Source organism: Sylvia atricapilla, chromosome 3 (genome assembly GCF_009819655.1).
Source record: "Sylvia atricapilla isolate bSylAtr1 chromosome 3, bSylAtr1.pri, whole genome shotgun sequence".
NCBI lineage: Eukaryota > Metazoa > Chordata > Aves > Passeriformes > Sylviidae > Sylvia > Sylvia atricapilla.
This window is the reverse complement of record NC_089142.1, coordinates 97,284,267-97,301,396: the sequence shown is the minus strand read 5'-3', so window position 1 is coordinate 97,301,396 and position 17,130 is coordinate 97,284,267. Positions and strand designations below refer to the sequence as shown.

At 37.5% G+C, this 17,130-nt stretch overlaps 1 protein-coding gene across 7 annotated transcripts in view; it reads left to right on the top strand.

Annotated features, from left to right (window-relative positions):
• CDC42BPA (CDC42 binding protein kinase alpha) overlaps positions 1 to 17,130 on the top strand; it is a 186,436-nt gene that overhangs the window by 138,636 nt on the left and 30,670 nt on the right. For 5 of the 7 annotated variants that reach the window (XM_066316304.1, XM_066316311.1, XM_066316307.1 and 2 more), the window contains 7 exons: positions 2,459 to 2,535; positions 3,698 to 3,745; positions 10,789 to 10,908; positions 11,589 to 11,669; positions 13,710 to 13,815; positions 15,338 to 15,474; positions 16,124 to 16,263. In XM_066316304.1, the coding sequence (XP_066172401.1) occupies positions 2,459 to 2,535; positions 3,698 to 3,745; positions 10,789 to 10,908; positions 11,589 to 11,669; positions 13,710 to 13,815; positions 15,338 to 15,474; positions 16,124 to 16,263 (709 nt within the window). The remainder of the gene's footprint in view (positions 1 to 2,458; positions 2,536 to 3,697; positions 3,746 to 10,788; positions 10,909 to 11,588; positions 11,670 to 13,709; positions 13,816 to 15,337; positions 15,475 to 16,123; positions 16,264 to 17,130) is intronic. The other 2 variants (XM_066316309.1, XM_066316306.1) reach the window with 1 other exon arrangement.

Sequence of the window (17,130 nt, the reverse complement as noted above, 5' to 3'; positions counted from 1 at the left end):
TATTGTACCAACACGTGAGCACAACACTTGTATGTCAAGATGTACCCACAGTAGTTGCATTTGCACTTGTAATACTTGTAATACACCTTTGTTTTATGATGCCTTTGAACCAGTAAGGTATTATTTGAGTTGAGACTGCATTGTTTTCATTTGGCCTGCATAAGGTAATCTACTGCCAGAAAACTGTTAGCATATATAGCTATATTTCTAACCTTTTCTCCTTTATGGTGGGTGAAGGTGTTTAGACATCAGTACTGATCATAGTGTTGCTCATCTCTGAATGTTTTGGACCTGTCTACACAGAGAGTAAACAACTGCAGAGGAATTCATAGCATTTGTTTGTTTCTGGGATAACTTCATTGATAGGCTTTGCAGCCACACGAGCAGTGTGGTCATGAGTGCTTTGCTGTGGTATTAAGAGTATGTTCTGGGATTACTGTTGCATCTGTCCAACACTGTTGCTGGGAGAAGAGACTTTTTTGGTAATTCTGCAATGAAAAAAATTCATTAAGAGTTGATTAATGACTTGGCTGATTCTTTGCAGTTTCTGTAGTAGCTCTAATATTTGTGTTTTATGAGTCACATGGGAAGAAGTATTTTTCAGACCAAATGGAATTACCTAATTTTCTGTAGGGAACTATGTGAACTCCAGAATTTAAATATCCTGGCAACAATTGCTGCATTGGGATGTCAAATATTGTTCAGCCTTTCCAACTTAATGGCTGGCCAGTCAATAAAGTATTACAGTTTACATTCATCTCTTATATATATAGGCCTCCCAGTGCTGATTGACTGGTAAAAATAATTCAAACCTATACAGAACATTAAAAAATGGGGCCTGTTAGCAAATAAGACTTAGGGAATTGATACTGCCTTGTCTTCATGCTTAGCATCGATACCAGGATTATGCTTCCTCCAAGTGCTTGGAGAGAAGCTCTTGATAGCATCTCCCTGGAGACAAAAATACTTTGTCATGTTTAGCTTTCATTTATATGTTCTTGAACTTCCTTAAATATTTTGCATGGTTACTTGACTTCTGAAATCTTCCTTTGTGTTAAATAATGTTAAGAATTTATAATTCATATTTTACCCTATATTTTTTCCAGTGTTTAAAACCTTACTGTTTTGGTGAGATAAATGCTTACTCTTTGCTGAAAACAAGCAAGCAAAAACAAGTACTGTTCAAGGAAACATTAGTCATGTTTCTTAACAGAATTATATTAGTAATATTCTACTGCAGTTATTCAAATAATCTGATATAAATATAAATCTAAATCATTACCATTTTTGATTTGGATTTCTCTTAAAAGAAATACATTGCTGTTTGAATTATGAACTGTATCAAAGGTTTAAATGTAGTTAAGATACAGTGGTAGAGTAACTTGCAGTGTGTGGAAGTTGATTTCTAGGAAGGGATTGTTTAGATTAGCATCTAATCCTTTCCTGTTTATAAATATGTTCCAGAAATTTAGACAAGTGGAGAAAAGATTGCTGAGAGTATTCCATACAGTTGGCAGTAATTTGAAGTCCAGTTTTAGTATTTAATTACACTGTGATTTCAGTGTATTTATATTTTAAAGAGGAAAGAGTTCTTTGTAACTTCATTCACTGTGGATTATATCTAGAACATACAGGGTGATACGGCTAATTAGAGCAAGAAACTGACATTTTAAAAAAGGAATAGGTAGCTTCCGATAGCATCATTGTTTTGAGATGCACACAGTCCTGCAGGCTCTGGTCATAATAAATATATATAAGTATGTGCATACAATGTGTTTATAGCATTGAGAAGAATAGAGTTTGTACACATCTGTGAAGTACAGATGCCCACACAGCAACTTGAATTAGAAAAGAAGAAATTAAAAAATACCAATTAGAGCAAATTGTGCACCAGCCTCTGGGGATGCAGCGTTCTCACTCTGCTCGCTGACTGAGCATCCCTTAAATGGTGTGGTGTGACAGAAACACCTGAAGCTTCACCCAGGACTGTGTTACTGCTGGGCACTCAGCAGGGAGAGGAGGCAGGCAGGCACAGAGCGTGGCTCAAGGATCCCATCTTGTTTGGAAATGCCATGTTTTTGTTGGCTCCAACTGTCCTGCCACAGTGGGACATCTCCTTTGTCACCAGAGCAGGGGTGACACCTGCTGCATTAGTGTGTGGAGCAGATGGACATGAGCCCCTAAGAAACCAGTGCCCTCTGCATAACAGACACGGACACAGAGCGTGTTTCCACATGGAACTCACATCACACACATCCTAGCTCGGGAAAGGTTGATTAAACACGTGCTTGTCCGTTAAAAAAATCATTTACCCTGGAAAATAACCAAATGTGCAGCTTATTTTAAAACATGTAGGTGTTTCAGGTGGACACTCAAAACTCTGATTCAGCAAGGCAAAGGTCCTCCAGGAGAAGGTCATTTTTTTTCTGTAGCTTAAAAACCTGCTGCTGTTTTCTAGGTGTAAAGCACCAAGACTCACAGAATTCTTTCTTGGCATTTTTGAATGCGCCTACCTCTGCTCTGGATCAATTTGAAGTAAGTGCACAGCTATTCTAACTCAGTCATTGGAACTGCTGTTGTGTGTGGGTTCTGCGCGTATTTGCTGAGAGTTTGCTCCTGTATTTTAATTCTATTGCACCAATAATATTTGTATATAATTGTACCTGAGGATTGTTTTTCATTAACAGTGCTGGCTGTCTTCTCTTGAATGCTTGTAATCACAGTGAATTCTCTCTCAAATCTTGAATGCAGAAATTTGCCTGATTTTACACTGAACATGAGAAGCATAGTTGTTTAAATGGCTTTTCTTTGTATTCAAAAAAATGCTAAGTAATGCAGGTAGTGGTTTGGTAAAAACAAGACACTACTAAATCATCCTTGATTGTATTCCATGAAGTCATTGTTACTGTTTATTAGGTTGTTTTCATCATCTGCTCATTTTACACAGATCTGTAAAATCCAGATAATTGCTATTCGTCTCCTCTCTACAGATCTTTTTATTTAAAAAATGAATCTGTTTAATACCTTCGTCACTTCTAGACAAAAGACCAGATTAGGTAGAAAGCCTGGCAGGAAAAATTTGAAAAAATACTGTACATTTATCATCTTCTTTTCTAATCAACAGTAAGCAAAGCATCATCTTTCTTTTAAAAGAATAGCTGAGGTGAAATATCAGTCAAACTGAATTCAGAGGATACAGGCCACCACCTTTACAGTTAAACAGTAATCTAAAGTTTGCCCATTTTTTCCTGATACAAATAAAGGACCATCACGTTTAGCTAATGGAAGAGCATAATCCCTGCTCTTTCTGCTGTTACTGATGCCCCAAAATTCTCTTTTTTCCAGTATGTATTCACTAATTCATTGTTCTCTCTTGAAGTTCTCACAATTAACATAGTTTTAAACTTTCCTTTGTAATAATTTATCTTATAAATTACTTTCAGTATAAGAATCCTGTTGAGAGTATAGCAATAATACTTTATTGAGTAAGTGCTGGAAAAACACTGGTTTTTTTACAGATAGTATGTTAATTAATTGTCTGTGAAAGGCAATTAATGAAAACTGACTGAGGTAACTATTACTGCCACTGGTTGTTTACAGTTCTTTATTTTTGCACTTTTATTTATATTGAACCGTTTTCTTCATCCTTTTCTTTCTCTCTCTCTCTCTTTTTTTACTGCTGTTTTCATTAAAATAGGATTCCTTTTCCTCCTCTTCATCCTCATTGATTGATTTTATGGATGACGTAAGTCTGACTTTGAACCCAGTAAATCCCTCAATAAGAGATCAGTTGATTGATTTGGAATATTCAAACATTAATGCAGTCAACTTCAAAAATCTGCAACTGCAGTGGAGAACATAGTATTTCTGTAATAGCACCCTTACACCTATTTATACAGATGGGTGTTTTGGTTTGAAATAAAAGCTTTTCTTTAATGCAGGTGAAGAATTCATTATTGCAAAAAGCTTTTCTGATGGGGGAAAACTGCTTTTAGGTCTTGTCTGTTGATATGGCCTGTGAAAAGCAGTTCTAAAATCATCAGCACATTTATGTATTTCATTCTTTTGCTTCATCTTATTCCTTTATCATGACTTGTTTCCATAAGTTTTCTGTTCACTTCTCTTAAAATGCTTCCCTTGCAGACAGTTAATTTCTGTTTGCTCAAATAAAATATTTTCTCTTTTTTATCCTGCATTGTGAGGTGTCATTTTCATTATGACTGAAGTGAACTTAGTACTTTTTATTGCCATTTGAGATGCAGGTTTTCTGTCAGGACTTTGTTCAAATATTCCCACTAGTTAATTGCATACTAAGGGAATTGAGTTAAAAACTGAAAATTGACTGCATTATATTTCTTCCAAACTGAAGTAGTGGGTCCATAAAAGTAATTATTAATAAAATTTTTGAAATCCAGGTGTATAGAGCCCCATCCATTACAGATCTGTAGGAGTAATTTTGTGTGTGTGTGTGTCTGTGCTCGTAGTTTTGTTTATACATATTATACATACATACATTCACACATAGTTATACATATGTGTTTAACACAGTGTAATCCTATTGGCATCGAAATTAGATAAAATTAATATTGTTTGAGAAATGTCTGCTCTGAAGGCTGTAGCAAAAGGGATGAGGTATATGGGTCTTTTCTGCTGCTTTCATTTCCTTTTATATATTTTGAAAAAATGCTTTCCTTCTGGATGTTTTCTCTGTAAATCAGATTTATACCCCAGACAGTATATGAAGGTTCATTTGTGGTGTCGTAGTAGAAGGCACTTACCTGCTTTTTGGTATAGCGTACAGAAAGCTTCTGGCTTGCTGATGCTGTTGGAATTTTCTTACCCACACACTCAAAAAAAAGAAGAAAATTAAAATATACAATTTCCTGTTGTGTAAATCCACAAAAAATGAATAGTATTTATCTTCTTTATCTAGATTAAAGAAAATATGTTCTATGTTACCTGAGTATTAGGAATACTTAGTTTGTATCAGCAGGTTCTTGAACAGAAATTTATCTTTTATAATATCTAAAACATTCCCCTAAAACCTGTTAAAAGAGAAATAAAGGACATATTGGCAGTTGCTGATAATGTTCTGTTTTGCAAGGGGAAGCTTGGATATTTTCCTGGTTGCTGTCTAGTTAATTTTGCAGACTTAAGTACTTTATACTGTATTTATTTTTGCTTAGTTTTTGTTGTCTGTTCTTTATTCTTTTTTAAAGAAGGCAGCATTTTTTTTCCACAAGCATTTTGACAAAATTTTATTTTTCTTTATGCAAGTGAGTAATTTTCAACTGCTGACATACATCCTTTGATAGCAGTTCTTCTTGATTGGTCCACCCTGATCAAATCTTTGCGGATACCTACCTTTTAGTCTTGGGTAAAGTTTCAGGTATTAATATTTATATTGTTGCATGTAATTAGCTGCCTGCACATGGATTCAAACTTCCCCTGTTCCATCTTCAATTTGAGTCCAACAGGAGTGTTTTTTTTCTCAGTTCCACTGGACAAAAGTGGGTCTCTGGGCTAGACTGACCAAGGGCTCATGTCTCTTTACACCAAGGCAGAATTCTCTCTCATCTGACAAAACTGCAGAAAAAGAAGAGTTGGCTGCTCAAAGATGGGAAGAGCACCTTGCAGAAAAGTACAGGACATTCTGTCTTTGTTAGAAAGAGGGATAAAGCTGTTCTCTGTGTTAGTAGATGAAAAGCAATATCATTCATTATGTTATGAAAGTCAGTTCTGCATCTTTGATTTATTGGACAATCACTTGATTCATTCACAGCATAATTTATAGTCTGAATTATCTAAATGACTGTTTGCTTATGATTTAGCTCACTGAGTTGGTTTAGTATCAATATGGACTTAAAATAAGGGTATTAAAGCTCCCTGTCCACTGGTCCACTGTGACCTCCATTCCCTTCCCAATGATTCTTATTGGCAGCAGTTACCTTGAAGGGCAGTGTTTCTTGTAGCATCTCCAGAAGAATTAACTTCTCAGTGAAACATCAGAAGTGTGAGGGTTCATTGGGTTCTTTGTATTAAGACCAAGGAAGAATCAAGACCAAGGTCAGGCTCACGCAGTGCTGCAATATTGCTTGGGGTTCAGGTAAGCCTCTCTTGTAATAAAGAACCCCAAGTAAATATTTCTAATGGCCTGGATTGTTTCTTCAGACTCTGTGCCTCGTTAAGGAAGGTCAGAGAGCATGTAAAATAATGTGCAGATGCAGTTGCAAGGCATTCCTTGCAGGATCTCTGAAGTCTGTTTAGCACACAGATGTGCACACGGCACTGGGTTTCCTAGGGTGGATATGTCTTGTCTGTCTGCCATCCAAACAACATAACTATTTATAGCACTCTCTAAATGACTGGAGTTGATTCTAATTTTTCCAGTGAGAAAAACAGTAGTTTTGCAATTTCTGCTGGAGAGAAAGAAAAATAGATGTCCTGCTGCCTCTATAGCCTGCAGATGCTGAGGAGAAAGTGGTAGCTCACTACTCAGATGAGTAGCACTCGCTGTTGATTCCTGTCTTGAAAAGATGCTGGGTCAGGTTGGCAGAACTGATGCGTAAATCCTCCTAGCTGTGACAGCCCTCACGTTCAGAAACAATCCTTGTATGTCCTCTGCACACAGGGGAGCAGGAATGTGTTTGCAGTCCCTGAATTCCAGTCTTGGTGGGGAGGGAAATCATCCCCAGTGACTCTAAACCCTTGCTGCTGTTTCTCCTGTGCGTTGCAGGCTGTCTCAGTAACACTGTCTAGGTGTTGTCTCCTGTGTTCACTAGAAGTGTCTGACAGTGGAAGTATTGGGTTTTGTTCTTTGCCAGGTGGATCTTTGTATCTCACTAGCTACGAGAAACACTTAATAGGTTCTATTTAAGGATGAATTTGTGATGATTTCATAACAATAAAGTGGAATCCGATTTTCCCTTGACAAAATTATTTTTCCTACATGCTCAGAAATAGTGTTTTTTGTCCTGTTGGTAACACATTAGAAATTAGAAATAGATTTTTTAAGTTCTCCTGTAGTCTCACCTCACATGCAGTCCCCATGGTCTTTGGCTAGACTAAACGAATCTGAACTCTGTAAGTAGCCACAGAATAAATGGTGTTCTGAATTCTTACTATTGAGCAGCATAAGTCACAGTAGTGTGTGGTGAGAGCCTTGACTTTACCTGCGCTTTCATAATAAAGTTGATTAAATCTGGTTCATACTGATACTTTAAATTGGACATACTGTGCCTCCAATGGATGACTTCATTCATCTTGTTCAAAGCATAGAGATGCCATCTGCAAATAAATTGTGCAGTGTAGTCTGCAGTTTTGCTGCTATTGCACAGTGTAAGACTATGGACTTCGAATAGCTGTTCCTTTTTTTTTTTTTTTTTTTTTTTTTTTTTTTTTTTTTTTTTTTGTTAATGTTTCTTCCTTCTTGTTGGCCCAGAATAGATTGTAACAATACTTGTAACAATGAACATGTCTGTGTGTGTCTAAACACTACGTCTGGAGATTTAGTGAGGAATTCTGAGGTGATGTATGTCACTGTTTGGTTTTGTAACATATTCTCCTCCTTTCTTTGTTAAAGCGCTCTCCTTCCTGTATTCCAGCTAACAAAGGCAGACGTGTAAGAGGCTGTCTTACTCTATGTGGCCCTTTATTTTTTGCCTGTTGTGTCCATGCCTATGTTTAATGTATGGATTGTGTATTTACCTCACTGCATGTCTTGTGCTGCTGCTGCTGCTGTTTGCTGCTGCTCCTGCTGTGCTTTTTGTTGTTTTACAGCCATGGGCTCAAAGCTTTTGGACTATTTCATTTGGAAATCCTATGAGCAGAATATCACAGTAACTGGAGAAGATGCTTTGGGTGCTTTCACATTTCAGTTAACTCTATGAGTGGAATATCTCTGAAACTGGAGAGGATGCCTTGGGTACTTTCTCATTTTAATGTGAAAGTTCTGTATGGAAGCTGATCAGGCAGATGCAGGCTGGGAAGATGGGCAAACATCAGATAAGGGTGTATTTGTTTCCTTGCCCTTAGCAGAGGGCATGTGTTAAGTCATGGGAATTGCCCATAGAAGGTCAAAGTTTGGCATTTGGGAGGCGCATCATAGCAAATGATATAAAATATCACAGTATGAAGATAAATAAACATGAAATGGGGAATTGAGTAAATGGAGCATTGAGTAGGATAGGAAAAATTCATACAAAGAAAACAGATGGCTGTGTTGTAGCTGGTTAAACTGGAAAAGTCTAAGGTGTTTCAAAAATCAAGGTGGGTTTTTAAACACATGTCTACACACGTTATGAAAGCAGACTCAGTGAGGACCAATTCCTACCAGTTATGCTATGCCCATTTTAATCTCATATTTCCACTTTTGTTTCTTTTATACAGATATGATGGAAGGGATAAATAAGCATACAAAGCATTTCTGTTGAATGTTCAATAAATAAGCAGTAATGCCCAACAGCTCTAAGGATGTCCTTACCCATGCAGTTCAAAGCACACTGCTGAGTCTCTCCAACAAACTTAGAATAACTGGTTGTTTTTGTTGGTGGTGCCTCCAGTTCAGAAGTTCTCTCTGCTCCAGATGTGTTTATACACTGGCCAGCTTTGGCTCAGACCTGCACAGCCCTGTGGAAGACAACCACGCTGTTACAGTTTGGTAGGAAATAGTGAAATCTGCTTTTGGTAGTCCAGTGGATTAGTTTAAAACCAGTTTGACAGGTGCTAACATGGTCTTCATAAACTGTTGACCATAGTTGAGTCAGGTTGCTTTTGTACTTAGTTGTTCTCATTAAAGCCAGGAACTCAAGATCACTGCAGCAATACAGCTTAAGGCCCTTGTTTCTGCGCTGAAGGTGGTGATTAAATTCCCTTCTGCAGTGGTGGATCAGGTTCTGTGTGTTTTGTGGGCTTTTTATGTTTGTAAGTAAAGTGAAAATGCATTTGTTACTATTTCAGCAGTTGTCTTCAACCACAAAGGCTTTGTAGCACATTCCAGAAAGGTTCCATCACTGATATCAGGCTTGTACTGCATTTTTTCATAGACACCATGAAAATTCTTTGGTATGCAGATGCTACTTTGAAAGGAAAAGCTTTTGGAGTATCTGGAAACATTTATGAAATGATAGATTAGATCTCTGAGTTTAACATGTAGGAGAGAAGGAGTGTCTGTTTCTTGCTATGAAAAAGTTTGCCTGTAGTCACTCACTGGGTTTATTTTTTAGTAACATTTTTAAGGAGGAGGTAGAATTGTTGAAGGTTAAACAGTCTTTGGGTGGACTCCAAGTTATCACATGTTTAGACTGGATTAAAAAGAAGTTGAAAATAATTGAAACGTGTTGCATTTGAGGATTTACTACTTAAGGCATCAGTGTTTCTAATACTGGGTAAAGCTTTCAATTATTATTTGCTTCTGATAAATCTGAGCACAAAATGTTTGCTTTACTGCTACTTTTTGCCTCAATGCTTGAAACACATGATATATGTGTAGTAAACAGGTGTATCCCAGTGTGAGAATATCCCATTTTCATTTCAGGAATGCTTGCAGGCATGGTAATATGCCTAAGTTGATTAAACTGATGACCATTTGCCACCAGATAATTTTTGGAAGGCTATGGGAAAACTAGAAGCCATCAAACTTAACTCACTATTTAAAAAAAATATGTATATATATATATAAAATTAGCAACTGAACCTGTTTGCTACTGTGACTGAGCTCGTGAAGAACAGGACTGTGTGTGCATGTATAAAATTGGCTTGGCACTATAACTGATTCCCAAAAAGCAGTAAAGTTTGTGGAATTCTTAGTATTGTCAGTGGCAAATGAGATGAGAAACAGTGGAATGTTAAAACGCTTTCTGTAAACATGGCTGCTTATTTTAGTTTATCTGCAAGCTAGGCATATCCTTGGCAATGGAGAATTGATGACAGCATTGCTCCAGAAAATCGAGGCATGCCATGGAGCCTTCTGCAGGCCTGCAGCTTGTACTTTTTTAATTAGTGGAAAAAAGCATTTTCACCTTTTCTCTTTTTTTCTCATATAATTTTACATAGAAGACTTTGTGGAGATGTCTTGTTTTCACGGAAGAATCCTGCTTTTCTCTGATTTTTTCAGCTGTACTAACAAAAGATGACTTGTTATCCAAGATACCTGTTTGTACCTATGTGCCTTGTTCAGTGTAGCTCTGTGTTGGGTTTAGTTTCATTCTGTATATCCAGGACTAGGAAAATATTACCCAGCAGAAACTGTGTTCCTGGTAAGGATGTTTCTGTAGTTCAAATGGGGTGCAAAACCCCCTCAATTCTCTGTAAATATAGTTATCAGGATATACTCCGCTCTGCTTTTTCTCTTTGTTTTCTCCTAAATGTGTTTGCCGGAATTTACATGTCCTATGTGGAAATTCACTTCTAACAAATCCCTGCTACCAGTGGACAAAACCCAGTAGCATTTAAAAAATACTTAGCCTTGAAAAATGCTGAATTACAAGTGTCTTCATGTGGTTATCAGGGCCCTGAACTAGCAGCTCTAATGCATGTGCTCACCTCTCAGCAGAAGCCTTGGCGTGTTTACATGCAACAATTTTCATTCCATGTTGTTGCTTTTAATTAGGAAGTGGCTTAAAATTGAATTTTTATCCTCTCAGTTCTCTCTTAGGAATTCTACTGCTCCCATGTCTTATTTTGGTAAGAGTTGAGAATTCTTTTTTAATGATGTCTTTGATTCATGATTTATTTCTTTGGTTTGTTTTGTTTTGTTTTGTTTTTTTCTCTCTTGAATTGTTCTCATAGATTGATTCAGTTGAGAATTTTACGTTGTCTAATACTCCATCACGGGATGAAGATAGCAAGTCTCACCTCCATTCAAGATCACGGTCTCCTTCTACAGCCAGTGAGATTGAACCAATTGAGGTACTTAAGAGTTGAAAGATATTTGTCATTTTTTTATTATTTTTATTTTTAAGGAGTAACAGTTTCACTTGTATAAAAATTACTACTGCAAATCTTTTGTTTAGGGTGAAGTTCATTCTTCTGCCACAGAACTGTTTAGGACTCTGTAATAGCTTAGGACTAGTGATGAACTGTGATTTGAGGAATGTTGTATTTCCTTTTACATATGGTTAATTGAATAGGGATGGGAACTACGAATTAATTATTAGTTATGGTCTCTCTTCATAACATATCCTCAGTCATGAATATGTAAGAAATGTTGGCACAAAGATTATGTTATAATGTAGTTAGTAAAAACACACTTTAAAGCCCTGCTGGAAGTCCTGTTATTACCAAATGTTAGCAAGACTGCAACTATAATTATTATCCTCTTTCCCTGATAAAGAAATAGTTTTCTGGTTATTTTCTATTAGAAAATATCCAGTCAGTTGTTTAATGTGAAGTTGGTTTTGACATTTAGGAGATGAATCTTGCTGAGAAATAAGATTTGTTTTTTTCAGTCCTGCATTAATCAGTTTGGTTTCATGTTTTGGATGCTGGGAGATGGGGTGGGTGGGACAACATGCTCTTCTTCCTTTATCCAGACTTCTTTTGATAGTGTGTTCTTGATGTCTGATTGATCCTTTGGGGACTCTGTCCAGGTTACAGATCATCCTCCCCGATCAATTCACACACCGACCATGAGGACAGCATATATTGGCTCGGGACTCTCTGCACCAAAGGTATCCTGTCAAGCATTCACACTTTTTGTGGAGCAAGGGCAATGTGTCACCCCTGGGCTACAGCTTCAGGAGAACTGATTATCACATTGATCTTACCAGAACTCCCTAGAAGGAGTGTTTATGTGCTAGCTGGTTGCTCTCTAAAGTTAAAAATCCTTGGTTCTTACATTATGGGATGTGACAAGCTGCACTAGGAATTCCACAGACACTTGATTGTAGGAAAAATGATAGTTTGGATATTAGAAAGGGCTAAATGAGCCAGAATGTGGAGAAAGGAAAGTGCTGTCCCAGGAAATTAGTGTTCTGTGACATGTGTCTGACCAACATGCCTCTCTGCGCTTTACATACAAGAAAGTCTCAGATTAGCATGTCTGTGTGCTAATTAGATGCTTATTCTTGAAAAAAGGCAAAGAGTAGCCCTAAAAATGAAACCACAGAATTGCCTGGTTTTAAGCAGTGTAGAGTGAGCACTGCAGAAAGAGATTTCCAATTCTTTTGTCTTTTAACTGCATAAGTACTGATTTTCCATCAGTTGTTGAAACCATTTTGCTGTTGCCAAATAAGCTAGTGTATGCTAATTCTCAGTTGGTTATGTCTGTTCAAGCAAATGAAGAATAAATACAAGCTATTAAAGGAAAAAAATTCTTCTGAAATTTTTGAAAATGAAAAGTGGTTTAGGAATCTCCTGTGTATTTCAAAATGACAGTTTTTCCTGCAACTTAAAATGAAGTAAGCCTTTCTAATAGGTCTGTTTCTCTGCTTTGATAAATTGCAAAGTAGCAGAAGATTCATTTGTGTAAAGGCGAGCTAGAAATTTTGAGCAGACAGTGTTCTGTTGGCAGCATCTTAGTAGATCAATTAAAAAAATACTGTAAGTGCACTTGGAATCATGCAAAATGGACTTTACTGTGCACATAAATTAATTTTTGCAAACATTTTGCTCCGTAAGTAATGACTTGCTTTATAGTTTATTGTGTCCCCTAAAGAACCTTCTTACTTTTTGATTACATCAGTGTTTAAAGCTGGATGTTGTTTCTCTGCAAGTCTCAGAACATTCTGTAGACAGAAATCTGCCTTTGTAGCTGTAAAGCTGTCATTAAATATGGATAAGTTTGAGCCTTAGCTGTGCTATCTTACGCTCTGAAAAACAGAAAGTGAGTAAAATTTTAACATGCCTACTCTCCAGAGCAGTCTGCAAAATTGTCTTGTTTCAGATCACATACATGATCAGGATTTTTTGGACAGTGTTTGCATTCACCCTATGTTCTGGCCTTTCTTCCCAGTAGTCACTTCACTGGGAGTTTTTACAGAAAAGCAAAACAGCTTCCTGGATTTTATGTAAGGCCATCTGTGAATCATCCTGCAACATTACATAGGCATTTAGCCTCTGTATAGCAGCATCAGCACGGCCATCCTTGAGATGAGGGAGAGAATGAAACCACTTACTCGTGTGCTCTGTGTTGCCAAGGAATAACAGGAAGAAAAACCCTTTCAAAATCAACTTCATCTATCAACTTCAGCTCTTGCCTTCAGATTGGGTGCTCTGAATTGCCTCTGCTAAACACCATAAAAGGGGGCTCTGTCAGGGCTTTCTGGCATAAAATTTAAAGTTTTGAAAAAGTCTGCTGTTTTTCTTTCAGCTAAGGCAATTCTCCTGACAGAGGAGCACTGAATTTGCAGCTTAGAAAATACTGTTATGGGTTGATCTGGGCTGACAGTCAGGTGCCCACCAAGCACATGTTTATTATACACGTTCAGCTTCTGAAGTGTAGCAGAATCATTTTGGCAGCTTTCCTGTCTGCAGGGGAAGCAAACTCATGTTCTGAGTCAGGGTCCAGTTTCCATGGCTTTGTTTACAGAGGGTGCTTTAAGTTAGCAACAACAAGCACTGTGATACGGAAATTTTTTTGGTTCAGATCTCATTTCAGCAAACACAAACAAGCTGCCTTATTCAGTGCACCTATGCCCTCATCTGTGAAAGAAATAACTGTACTTGAGAAGTGTTACAGGTGGTAACATCCTTGTCTACTCATTTCACAGCCTAAAGCTCACCAGTTTGTAGTGAAATCGTTTAACACACCAACAAAATGCAATCAGTGCACATCCCTGATGGTTGGTCTGATACGACAGGGCTGTACTTGTGAAGGTAAGCGCTTGGGAGGGCACAAACAAGTGTGAACTGAAGGTCTTACAGATGCAAATGGTACAGAAAATGTAGTGTGGTGATGCAGGAATCTTCTGCTTATATTTGGAGTAGCAGTATATTCTCATGCTTCAGCCTTTTAACAGTAGAAGCCAAACATTTTGAACAAACATAACAGATTGCCCAGTGTTGGGAAAGATGAATCAAGGAAACTTTATAAATATGATTCCTTAGCAAAAATTCTGAAAATATGAAACCTATGATCGAAATAGAAATGAAAGCTTACTTTGAGTTGTAGGATACCGAATCTTAGGTACTATATAACCTGAAAACAATTGCATAGCTAGCTGAAGGAGAATCCCTTTAGATTGAACAATACCTTTCTGCTGGCTAAGGGATCCAAAGGTCAATGTAGCAAAACAGAAGTCTAAAGAGTAGTTTTTAGAGTTTAAAATATAACACAGTATGGTAATATAGTAGTTCTTACAGGCTGTATGTAGACTCTATAGGATCTTGTGTCTTGTATTGGTTGGTCACTGTAAATTAGAATATTCATCACAAAAGGAGATATAAATGTGTTGTCACAAAGATAGTACATTACCTCTTCCTCCTCTCCTTCCCACTGCTCTTACCTCTCCTGCTCTTAACTCTTATCTCTTGCTCTTACCTCTTACCCCTTAGCTCTTAACTCTTACCTCTGGCTCTTCCCCCTACTCTCACTCTCCTGCTCTCTTCCCCCTGCCCCCTTGCTCTCTGGCTCCCTTCTCTCTCAGCTCTCACCCTGCTGTTCTTTCTCCCTCTCTCTTTGGGACTCCCCTTCAGCCGAGGCTGGTGGCTGAAGGAAGGCCCTTTTACCCACGACCCTTGCAATAAAACCACGTGTTCTAGAATATCTCAGGTCAGCAGAATTCCTTGTCCCCGCCGTCCGCGGATTTGCCTACAGCCCAGTTATCTGGGGACACTCCTACTCCAGTTGATGGTAGAAGAGCTTAGTTCAGTTTACTCAAAATAGCAATAAGAGGCCACAGTGAGTGATCAAGTATGCTGACAGCAGCTTTGCTTTATGTTGCAGGGCAAACATAAAGGCATCTATTTTGAGTTGTTGGTCAATAAGTCAGAAAGAAGCAAAATTGGTACTGAATGGCAGTTATTCTAGTTTGTATGTACACAGAATGACACTTATTATTTTTAACTAATGCTCCAGGTTTTTGTTTAGCAGTAGAGTTCAGCCTAAAGGAAGATAATAGAGATTATCTTAGGCTCTTTCTTATCTGGATGAAACAAACCAGGTGTATCCATAAACTATCTGAAAAAGAGAAATTCAGGACTTAGAGCAGATAAAAACATGAACTGCTGCTATGTGCAGAGTTTTATTTCTGTCTGTAGCAAAGTTCAGTGAGATCATTCAGATGCTGCTCAAAAAAAGAAAGGAGATTTCTTTGTAAATCACATCATGATTATCACAACTTTTGCATTGCACAAGAAATAACCATCAAATCTTTTTGTTTCTTCTCCTTCTCACAAGTGTGTGGGTTCTCTTGCCACGTGACCTGTGCAGACAAGGCCCCTGCAGTATGTCCAATCCCTCCTGAGCAGACTAAGGGACCTTTGGGAATAGATCCCCAAAAAGGCATAGGAACAGCTTATGAAGGACATGTCCGAGTAAGTATGAGGTAGCTGCATTTGGGGCACTTCCATTAAATGCATTGTTTTCCAGAGCTGGTATTACTTTGAATATTGGGGGGATAGATTCAATTACATGTTAGGATAGCAGTTTGGAAACTAAGACTTAAATTTTCACAAAGCAGCTCTTAGCATTGTCAGCAGGGATCCTCTCTCCATCTCTGTTGGTTAATGTGCTTTGAGTTGGTCTTGAATAGTTCCATCTCCAGAGATCAGATCATCCTCCAAGCCCTGTGAGGTTTTGGGTCTTTCTGCTAGTACTGTCTATGGTCACTGGTGTGGATATTTACAAAGAAATATTAAAAGATTTATTCAACATTGTTTTGGCCATAATTCTGTGACCAGCTAGAGATGGGTTTCTTTCTCCATATTTGTTAACACAGCTCTGAATTAATTTGTGAAATGAGGAAAAAAAAGAATCTGTGGTGCTGTTTATTTATTAAACAATATGTTGTCTGTGTGTCTGTATTTGTTGGTCTTACTGCTCCTGGGCTCTTGTTTATGTTGCTTAATATCACCACTGAATTAAAACTTTCCAGCCCAGATGAGCAAACTGATTTTTGTGCTGTTTGATTTTTTGATTGCATCTAAACTTACAGAGAGTTGATCTGAATTTATTTTTCTAAAGGTCCCAAAGCCAGCTGGAGTAAAGAAAGGTTGGCAGAGAGCACTGGCAGTGATATGTGATTTTAAACTCTTCCTGTATGATGTAGCAGAAGGAAAAGCATCTCAGCCCAGCGTGGTAGTGAGTCAGGTCATAGATATGAGGTAAGCTGTTTGCTGCTGGTGGGTGCTTTGCAGAGGCACTGGTAGGTTTTGTTCTGCTTTTCCTTTTTGTCAAATCAGTAAGCAAGCTCCAGAGCTTTTATGAAACCTTGTAATCCATGTTGAAAGCCACGAGTTTTCTGGGATAAAAAAATAAAAGACCAGTGAGTTAGCTTATTTGTAGTTAGCCTGAACTACACTTGTTTGTTCTTATGTGGATGTTTTAACTTCCATTACTACATTATGTGCAAAGAGCATCTGTTCAGCTGTGTAGAAAAATTGGAATGGATAAAGAATTAAAAATAACATCATTTTGGGATTGAATAGAGTTTTGAAAGACATAAAATTTTGTTATAGGGTAAATGTATTACAATTTTTGCTTGAGAAGGGCTGAATAGTTTGTTGCCACTGTCTTCAGTATTACTGAAATACTGTCAGCCTCACTGAAGGCTGAGAATATTTAACATAGCAACTAAGTAAAGCTCATCTCTGAGCTAAATTAGTTCATCCAGGAAATCCCAAACTGCTGTAGGTTATAGCTTTTAGGTGAGTTTGGATTTTTATGAGAGTTGGTGAGGTGTTCTTTGTTACACTTATTTTTTAAGTTGAACTTTTTTCTTTAAAGGTTTTAATTTATACATATTAAAAACAGTTACAGAATATCTGAATAGATTTATTTCCATCAGCATTTTCCAGGAATTAATTATTGCATTTGTGAATTTTATGTGCAGATACAGATAAAAGGATAATTTTAAAAGTCAGATCTCGGTGCTGACTTGTTATGTCCTTCACTAAAGAAGGCTATTGGAAAACTAAAACCCAAACATACAGGTTTTGCTCATTAACTCTTTTCCAATTATGTTTATGGTC